This window comes from Aythya ferina, assembly GCF_964211825.1.
Source record: "Aythya ferina genome assembly, chromosome: 12".
Classification (NCBI taxonomy): domain Eukaryota; kingdom Metazoa; phylum Chordata; class Aves; order Anseriformes; family Anatidae; genus Aythya; species Aythya ferina.
Window position 1 is genome coordinate 1,220,148 of NC_140308.1, and position 9,886 is coordinate 1,230,033.

The window sequence follows — 9,886 nt, forward strand, 5'->3', positions numbered from 1 at the left end:
GTGCAGCCACCGCGATAAGGCACGAAGTGCAAGCGCAGCTTTCACCCTGCCTCCTGCTCCCCCTCACCCCAGGGCCCGTCCAGGCAGATGGGCAGTAAGGTAAAACCTTGCGGTGCCGCGAGCTGCCAGCCACAGCTCTTATCAGCCCCGGTGCCGAGAAAACACGTGCTCTGTAATGGATCCCTCCCTCCCCGGGTAAGATTGTTATGAAGAGCAGGGGCTTCAGCAAGCGCTCGCTTTCTGCACTTGGGAGGCAGCAGCGGCCGTGGCCATAAGAAGAAGTCACGGCAGGGCAGACCTGCCTCTCAGCACGGCCACAGGCAGGGCAGCTGGCAGAGCTACACACAAAGAAATGGGCTTCTCATTTTATTAAAACAACGTATTATTTCAGTTTTATATAAAAAACGTACAATCAATTAAAACTAGACAATGGCTGGACTCCCAGCCTGCATCAGACCCTTTTCCCGTTTTCAAAATACAAAACGTGACAACAGCTAAACACAGTTCAGAATTTAAGTAAAGCTGTTTGATTTCAGAAAGCGCCTTCTATTAACAGCACAATAATTACACATAATATGACACAAAAGGAAATAATATAATCTGGTATACAGAAAAATAGAAATCTGCCTGCAAGTACTATATCAAATATAATTCCCTCATGTATCACAGAAAGACAATGGCACATCATTAATCAGTGTTTATAGATCATCCACCCGGCATCGGCACATGCTTGAGCAGCTCCACACAAAAGCTGGACGTGGGGCCATCCCATTCCCTGAGCGTGGCTGGCTGCCAGCATGGCCGTGATTTCAGGTCTGGGAGCGCGAGGTATTTTGGAGAGCGCCACAGAAACCCCTTCCTTCCGCAGCAGAGGGGGAGAGGCGGTGGGGGCCTCTCCTCGATGAATGAGAAGTGCTGAGCACCAACCGAGGGCCACTGCAGGATTTGGGCATGGGGAGGCTGGGAGCTGATCCAGGAGCACCTCAGCTTCAGGACAAGGAGTGCCTAATGCCAGCCTCCCGCGTCCCCCCAGGGAACCCCAAATGGCACCATAGCCTGCATGGAGCTGAGGGGGACCAGGAAACACACAGGCTCCCCAAAACACTCAAGCCCCAGCAATCCTGAGCTTTATCTGCACTGAAGGAGAGGGATGTGAGTGATGGATCTAGGGATGTCAGAGGGGGCTTTGGCCACCCACCACGCTGCTGGCAAGGGCCAGTGCATGTCCAAGAAATGGCAAGAGCTGCTTTCGCTGCGTGGCTGCAGGCCAGCAGGAGGGCCAGGGCAGCCTAGTCATCGTCCTCCCCGCCACCATAGAGCTCAGCGAGCTTCTTGAAGCGGTTGCCCCACTCGTTGAGGTAGTCGTAGTCCTGGTCCTGGTCAGAGTCAGAGGAGTTGAGGGAGCTGAGCGAGGCGGCCTCCGAACCGCTGCCCTCGTAGTCGAACACCAGCAGGGAGTCGTAGGGGGGGGCTGTGGGGTCCGTGTCAGCCGCCTTCAGGTTCTGGGGGGGGATAGAAGAGGAGCTCAGCACCCAACCTCTGGCCAGGGGCTCCACTGTCCCCCACCGATGGGTACTTGTCCCCACTGTGGCCCCGCAGGACGGGAATGCATGCAGCCCAGGGGTGCTGGCACAGACGGAGGGAGCTGTGGCAATGTGCACTGCACCCCCGCCCCAGGGCAGGGCACGGGGCCGGGCTCACCTCATCGATGAAGTTTCCGATCTCATCGGGGTTGGCGGGCCGGGGCCGGTACTGGGGGGCCGCCATCAGCGGGGGGGCCACGTCGTTGCGGATCACCTCAGGGCGGGCATCCAGGCCGCGGTGCAGCTGGCTCAGGTCGTAGTCCTGCGTGGGGACGGAGACAGGGGCATGAGGGGACAGCAAGACTATGCTCAAGGGATGGTCTCAGGCAGTGCTGGAAGGACCAGGGGCTTGCAGGGGACTGGGTAACCGACTGGGGAGCCATGCTGCCACCCGCTGTGGGGACGGTGCTGTGGAGAAAGAACCCCATGGGCAAGACTATGGCCCAGCACCCCGTCCCACCTGGTCCTCCTCGCCGCCACCCTCCTCGTCATAGTGGTAGACGTTGTCCCGCATGTCGTCCTCGGGCGGCAGCAGCGGCTCCTTCACCACCTTCCTCCTCCTCACAAAGAGCAGCAGCAGAAGAAGCAGGACTGCGAGCAGACGGCATGGCGTCAGCGCCATGGGGTGAAAGCGGCCCCATCCCTGTCCCCACCCCACAGTACTCACTCAGCAGTGCCAGGATGCCGCCCAGGATCCCCAGGATTGCGGGGACACCCAGGCCAGTGGCGATGAATGCTCTCCGCTCACAGTTTTTGGTTGCACCTTCGCAATCGCACACCTGGGCTTTGACTTCTGTGACTTGCGCCTTGCCCTGGCTGTCCGTCAGCCTCAGGAAGACGCTGTACTCCCCGGGCTCCAGCTCCTTATTCAGTTTCAGGAGCAGCGAGTCTTGTGCGGGAAAGACAGGGCTTGGGGTCAAGGTGTGTCCCAGCTCCCACATCTGGGGACACCCTCAGCACCCGCAGGGCTTTGCCACATGGCAGTGCCACCATGGGGACCGGTAGGAGCTCCAGGGGCATTCAGGGTGGCTCAGGGGGATCTGGCTAGGATGCGGCCCTTGCTCAGTGTCCCCCCACTGCCCTGCGCCACAGGTGGGTGGCTGGCACGGACCCCACGGCACCTACCTTGGCCAGACATTATGACACTCCAGTTGGTGCTGGAGCCGTGCTCCAGCGCTGCCTGGAACGGGTAGGTGTTTGGGGGCAGGTCCTTGTCGACGATGGTCAGCGTCTGCTCCTCGGGCTGCCGGCTGCAGATGTCGAAGATGCGGGGCTCCGGCGTGGGCCCGTTGTCGTTCACGTCCTGGAGGAGCAGCAGCAGCGTCCCCGTGCCCGTTGCGTCCGGCACCCCTGCGGAGCTGGGCGTTAGCGAGGTGCCTGCAGCCCGTCCCAGTGTCCTGCACGGCCACCCCGTGTCCCCGCAGCCCCCTCAGCGCAGTGCAGCGCGTCCTCACCGTTGTCCACGGCCAGGACGATGGCCTTGTAGGTGCTGTTGATGGCGTGCACCGACTCGCGGTCCAGCGGCTGGGCGGCCGTGACGATGCCGTTCTCGGGGTCGATGGCCAGCCACCCCGCGGGGTCGCTGCCCATGCGGTACCTGGGCAAGCGAGGGTCAGCGGGGGGCTCGGTGCCCAGCCTGGCCCCTCCGGCCGGGCGGGACGGGGCACGCAGCCCTCGCGCCCCCAGCATCGCCCCCACTCACGTGATCCTGTTCCTCTGGTTCTTGTCGGGGTCCTGGGCCGTGTAGGAGGTGACCTCGTGCCCCACCGGCAGGTCCTCCGACACCTCCACCCTCTTGACGGGGGGCACGAAGACGGGGGGCTCGTTCACATCCCTGACGAGCACCAGCACGCTGGCCGAGGAGAGCCCGAGGGACACGGAGAGGGGGACCACGTTCTCCACCGTCACCACGAGGTCGTAGCGGTTCCTGGTCTCGTAGTCCAGGCCCTGGAGGCGGCACAGAGAAGCTGGGCTGGGAGCGGTGCTGGGGGGGACGTGTCCCGCACGGGGCAGCCCCGGGAGCCCCCAGACCCACCTTGGCGGTCCTCAGGATGCCGTCGTTGGTGTTGGGGTCGGTGGCGATGCTGAAGGCGCCGTCCTGGTCCCCGCTCTTGATGCGGTAGACGGCTTGCCAGGCCGGGGAGCCCGGCATGTCCTGGTCCGTCACGTGCAGCCTGGCCACCTCCAGCCCCACCTCGTTCTCGGGCACCGTCCCCTCGTACTGCGGGAGGGGCGCAGGGACGGTCAGCGCGGTGTGGGGCTGGGGGCAGCGGCTCGCGGGAGCCGGCATGGGGGGGAGCTCAGTACCATGGTGGGGTCGAAGATGGGGATGTTGTCGTTGGCATCCGTGACCTTGATGACGGCCGTGGCGGTGGTGGACAGCCCCTTGCCCTCCTGGTCCGTGGCCCGGACGATCAGCGTGTAGTTGGGGGTGGTCTGCGAGCGGAGAGCAGCGCGGTCAGGGGCGCCCCGCGGCCGCTCCCACCATGGGGGTGCCAGGACGCGGCCGGGCACCCACCTCGCGGTCCAGCCCCGTGCCGAGGACACTGATGACGCCCTTCTGGGGGTCGATGGTGAACATCTGGGGGTGCGGGCGCGCCGGCTCCTGGCTGACGATGGAGTAGCTGACGATGCCGTTGTCCACGGTCACCGCGTCGTCCGCGTCCGTGGCGTTCACGGTCATCACGGAGGTGCCTGTGCAGGGACGGGACAGGACGAGGAGACGTCACTCATGGGACAAGCCCCATGGGCGCTGCTGTTGGCCCGGCACAGCTCCGGCCCAGGGCCCCGTGGCCCCCCCACCCCCAGCCCACGCACCCGGCTTCGCGTTCTCCTCGATGTAGCCGACGAAGACCTGCTTGGTGAAGACGGGCTTGTTGTCGTTCTGGTCCATCACCGTGATGATGATCTCCATGGGGTCCTCCACGGGCTGCCCGTTGGCCGACACGGCGTGGGAGAAGAGCTGCGGGGGCACCGTCAGTGGCGTGGCCCCCTCGGGACCCCCCGGCGCCCCCAGCCCCGGCCCCCACTCACGACGTATTTCTCGATCTCCTCGCGGTCCAGCGGCTGCGTCACCTCCAGCCACCCCGTCTCACGCTCGATGGTGAAGACGCCCACGGGGGGGCTGTCCGCCCCCTGCCCCGTGATGCTGTAGAAAACCTTGGTCTCCTTGTCCTTGTTGGATTTGATCTGGGGGTGAGGCCGGGGGCTGTTAGAGGGGCCTGGCGCTCCGCAGAGGTACCCGCGTCCCCCCCGGGGCTGCTCAGCCCGGCTGCAGGACCTGGCGCTGGCTCAGCCCTCGTCCCCACACCGTGGGGGCCACGTACCTGCACCAGCTTCATGGGGAAGGGCCCCCGGTGGTTCTCGGGGCAGCTGATGGGGGGGATGACCCAGTCCCTCTTCTGCCTTCGGAGGCCGGGGCCGGACTCGGGGAACAAGATCATGTAGGGCTCGTCACCCTGCAGGAACAGCGATTTGTCCCTGTGCCCACGGGAGCGCCAGGCAGCCGGCGGCACCCACTGCCCACCCCACAGAGGGGCTGTGGTGAGCACAGGCACGGGGACCACGCTTCACCTGGTTGCTGCGGCGCTGTTGCCGCGAGCTGCGCTTCTCCACGGTCACCCAGGCCGAGTGCCTCTTGCCCGTGGCATCCAGGGCGGAGACGTTGAAGCGGATCTTCTGGCCGTGGAGCTGCAGCGGCTGCCTCGTCTGGAGGATGCCGTCCTCGTCCACCTCGAAGCGCGGGTCGGCTGGGACGTGCACGGCCTGTGGCTGCCCAGCACAGCCCGAGAACAGCACTGGGGACAAGAGGAGCGGGTGGGCTGCATGGCACCGTGCCTGGCACACCCCTGCCATGGGGAACAGCCCCCCGTGTGCTGTGTCCCTGCTGCACACCCCAGTAACCACCAGGGCTGGGGCACAGGGGCTGCCAGTGCAGGATCCTGCACTGCAGGCAGGGGGGTGGCAGTGCACCAGTGCTTGGGGACCTCTGGGGGTCACCGAGTCTCCTGCATGGCCGGGGATCTGGGGTATGCATCTGCAGTGGGCTTGTGACCCGCTGCAGGACAGGGGCATCAGCCTGCATGATGGGGAAGGTGCCAGCCCTGGTGCACCCAGGGGATCCTTGGGGACAGAGCAGGGAGATGGCACCCTGCTGGGGCCACAGTACGAGCCCTCACACTGGTCTGGCACTGGTCTGGTACTGGTCACAGCTGGGGCTGGCGTGCTGGAGACAAGGACAGCCCGAGGGGGGGGACAGCGCGCAGCACGGCAGCGATCAGCAGGCATCACATGAGCGGGGCTGCGCAGCCAGGAGCTCCCTGAACAAACGCTCCTTTGTCTGGGGGATGTTTTGTTTGAGCCAGCAGCACCCAGGCTGGGTCCCCCCCACCGGCAGAGCCACCCCCAGCCCCGGCACGACCGCGGCTCGGGCAGGAGGCACTCGGTGGTGCCGTGGGATGGCGACGTGCCCGGGGTGGGATGCACAGAGCTGGGGCAGCCCTTACTGCTGGGCCCTTTCCGCCATCCCTCGGCACATCAGCCCACGTGCAGCCCAGCAATTCAGAGCCGTCGGTGAGTGGAAGGCGATAGCAGAGCTGGGCTGGGGGCTGCCACCGTGCCCCCGACCCAGCGGGTGCGATGCCAGCCCGGCCCCCAGGTGGGTCCTGCAGCCAGGCCGGGGCAGCCGGTGAGGCCGGCTGTGCAGGGACACGCTGGGGCAGGCCGGGCGCTCCCGCACCGGGGGCTGGCAGCGGGGAGGTGCCGCGGCCCCCGCGGGCACCCGGGACCTGGCACGGAGCCGGCCGGGTGCAGCGAGCACCCAGGGTGCAGCTCAGCACCCAGCCCCGCACCGGCTGCGTGCAGGGAGCGCGGTGAACGCAGGGAGCGCGCCGTGCCGAGCGCGCGCTCCCCATGGCTGTGCTCAACCTGTTTTTCCAGCTCAGCACTTGAAAAGCCAACCCCTCCCCGCCCCGTCCTCCCCGGGGGCATGCAGCCATGGGGCCTCAGCAAGGCGTGGGGCAGGGGGAGGCGGTGGGGCTGGGGGCAAGTTTGGGGGGCTCCTGAAGCGCAGGGCGCTCCACGCCTTCCTGGACCCTCACCTGCCACTACCCACGGGGCCAAAATCACCGAATTACTGACTGCTGGATGGGGCGGGGGGGAACACCCCGCATCCCCAGGATTGGGATCAGGGGACCGTGGTGCCTGGCAGCCCCCAAGCCACCCCACAACCCGCTGTGACACAGGAAGGTGTCTCGCCAGGGCTGGGCACAGGGTGAGTCACGGGCCCGGCCAAGTGCCACCACCCCAGGACAACCGGGTGCCACCACCCCGTGTCCCCACACGGTTGCGCAAGCGCGGTGGCTGCACTGGGGCAGAAGCCAGCAGTGGCGGAGAGGGGGGGGGACGGGACAAACACCAGCTCCGGGCAGCGCGGGCGAAGGCGCCGTGAGCCGCACGTCCCGCCCAGGCGCTCCCCCTGACGTCACCGAGTTTCGCCGTGACTTCAGAGTCTCGAGGTTTCTCCCACCCGGGGCTGATTCAGGACCTGCGTAGTTGGGCATCATCCGCCCCCGCCAGAGACCCACATCCCCCTTCCCCCCCTAATGGGGCCAAACGCCCACGTCCTACAGAGCTGGGGGCTCCCTCAGGGCTCCTCCCTGGGGTTCTGCCACCCTGTGCCCTGCCCAGGGACCCCTCGCCCATGGGCAAAGCAGCACACGAGGCTGAGCGCGGCCACAAGGTCCCGGTCCCATCCCAGGGCCGCCAGGCGGGTGCTGCCATCCTTCCCTCGGGGCGTGGGACAGCCGCAGCCCCAGCACCCACCGGAAACCGAGGCACTGGGCAGAGCTCCTGCTGCCCGCATTAACGCGGAGGAAATTGCTCCTTCCTCCACCGAGCTTTTTCATCAGCGTGCCAGGGCGGCTGCACCGCCGTCGGGAGGCTCGGAGCCGCAGCAGCAGCCGGCCCAGCCCCTGGAGCGCTCGGAGAGGCAGGGCCCCACGCCGCCTCTTGCCGCCCCAGCGCCGAGCTGGGCCTATCCAGACCTGTCTGAGGCACAACACAGCGCTCGACTCATCAGCTTAATTACAGGCCAGCTCGTCAGCCTGCCGCACCGCAGCCCGGCCGAGGCCTTTGAAGCACTGCGTGGCACAGAGGGCAGCATCCTGCCCCCGCTGAGTGTCCCCCTGAGCGGCTGGGTATCACCGTGGCACAGCCAGGCATCACCACAGCACCACTGGCACGCACGGGCTGACACAGGCACCCGTCCGCTTCCTTCCTCCTCTGTCCCAAGCCCCAAACTGGGACGCAGGGGATTTCCAGCTGGCCCCGCTGCAGAAACCAACCCTGTGCATCCCGGGGGTGCAGAGGGCCACACAACTGCCCGTCACCCTGCCATCAGGCACAGCCCGAGCAGACGCAGGCTCCTGGTGCTGAGCGCTTTTGTTAATGATCAACCAGAAAGCAAACATGTATGGAATGCGTTCAGTGCAGTGCAGGGTCCAGATCCCTGCACTGAAACTGCCAGCGCAGGTGAAACTCAGCCTGAAACTGAAGGCACAGGGGCCCCGCTGCAGTGCTCAGCGCCCCTCGGCCCCCTCTGGCATCGCTGCCAGCCACTGACCCCAGCAAATTGTGGCCAAGCCACTGCCCCGCAGTGCTGGGGACCAGCAGGACCTCGGTGCTGGGAGAGGAAGAGCGTGGTGGGGACACAAACACCCCAAAGCAACAGCTCCTCAGCACCGCAATTTCACAGCCACCCCTTCGGCACCTCCAGAACCGCCTCCACCCGTGCGTGGCTCCACATCGAGCCGGGTGCTTGGTGCCCCACGCAGAGGCACCGCCAGCCCGTGGGGAGGCCACGCGTGGCGGTGGGGCTCCGCACCCCACGCCCAGGCCTGCCGGCCCCGACAGGTCTGCGCCTGAGTCAGCGCTGCCGGGAAAGGCGCCCGCTGCCCCCGCACGCCCTCGCCCCGGTGCTGCCGGCCCCGGCACCTGCAGCGCCCCAGCTCCTCGCCGTGCACCGACACGTAGGCACGGCCCCGGCCCCACGCAGCCACGGCTTTGTGCCTCGTTTTGCCACCCTGGGCACCCATCCCTGCGACCACGGCCCTGCGCCACCTCGCCGCGCACCGAGCCCAACCCCACGGGCACTCCGCCAGCCCCGTTGCCACCCTTGGTGCCAGGCACCAAACCCAACCCCACACCCCCACAACCCCCCGGCACACCCGCTTGTCCCCACAATCGCAGCCCCGTGCCACGCCAGCAGCGGGTTGTGGGGCTGCATTCCCACCCCCGTGGGCCCCCTCCACCCCTGTAGGACCCTACCTCGTCCCAGCACCTCGCCGGCCGCCACGCTGTCCCGGGGCACGGTGAAGGTGAAGGTCTCCGCGGCGAAGCCAGGCTGGCAGGGGGCTGCCTTGTCGCACCGCCGGCCGCCCACCTGCCCGGAGAGAGGTGTCAGCGTGGCCACCGCCACCCCATCCCCTCCAGTCCCTTCCAGTCCCCTCCTGTCCCGTCCCCCTCACCTGGAGCAGCAGCAGCAGGAGGGGGAAGCAGAGGGGGCCCATGGAGCCCCGCTGCTGCCCCATAGCTCGGTGCCGGTGCTGGACGGTGCTGGACGGGACGGGACGGGACGGGACGGGACGGGACGGAGCTGCCGAGCGCTGCCGCCGCCGAGCCGCAGGTGAAAGCGGCACCGCCCGCAGGTGCTGCGACCCCGCCCCGCCCCGCCCCACCGGGAGGCGGCCCCCCCCCGGTCCAGCCCCGGTCCCCCCAACCCCTCCCGGTCCTTCCCCCAAGCCCTCGGGGAGCGGCCCCGGCACCGGCACCCTCCGGTCCTGGACCCCCAGGGGAGCCTCGAGGGGGTGGCTCCGGTGAAACCCGGGCAAGAAGCCCCCCAGGGACCCCCCCCCGGGGACCTTACGGCACCCCCAAGCAGGGGGGAACCCCCTGGTGCCACCGCCTCCTCCTGCCCCACAGAGCACCCAGCGCTGGCCCCAGGAGCGGGGTCAGGGGCTGAGCCCCCCCTGTAGGGAAGCAGGCAGCACCCCCCCAGCACCCCCTGCCCCGGGGGGAGCTCTGGGCTGTGTTAATGCAGCGCTATCAGTGCTTAGCGTGGGCAGCGGGGGGGTCGCTGGGGATGGGGAGCTCTGGGACCAGTCCTGCCCATGCACACCAGCACCACCAGCTGCTTCCCTGGCATCCACCTTGTCCTCCCCTTCCACACGAGGACAGGGACAGCCCTAGGGAGAGATCCCACTGCCTCTGCACCCCCCTGGTGATGCTGCAGGTCCCCAGCCAAG

At 67.2% G+C, this 9,886-nt stretch overlaps 1 protein-coding gene across 1 annotated transcript; it reads right to left on the minus strand.

Moving 5' to 3' along the window:
* Positions 1–353: 353 nt before the first annotated feature.
* Positions 354–9,262, minus strand: CDH1 (cadherin 1). The gene is made up of 16 exons (XM_084533896.1): positions 9,110–9,262; positions 8,910–9,024; positions 5,157–5,380; positions 4,910–5,041; positions 4,617–4,772; positions 4,401–4,545; positions 4,102–4,277; positions 3,891–4,019; positions 3,619–3,804; positions 3,286–3,530; positions 3,038–3,180; positions 2,709–2,933; positions 2,251–2,472; positions 2,044–2,174; positions 1,702–1,845; positions 354–1,502 (listed from the first exon to the last, which is right to left on the minus strand). Exons 1-16 carry the CDS (start codon positions 9,170–9,172, stop codon positions 1,290–1,292), a joined length of 2,649 nt encoding a protein of 882 aa, XP_084390022.1. The 5' UTR covers positions 9,173–9,262; the 3' UTR covers positions 354–1,289.
* Positions 9,263–9,886: the final 624 nt, after the last annotated feature.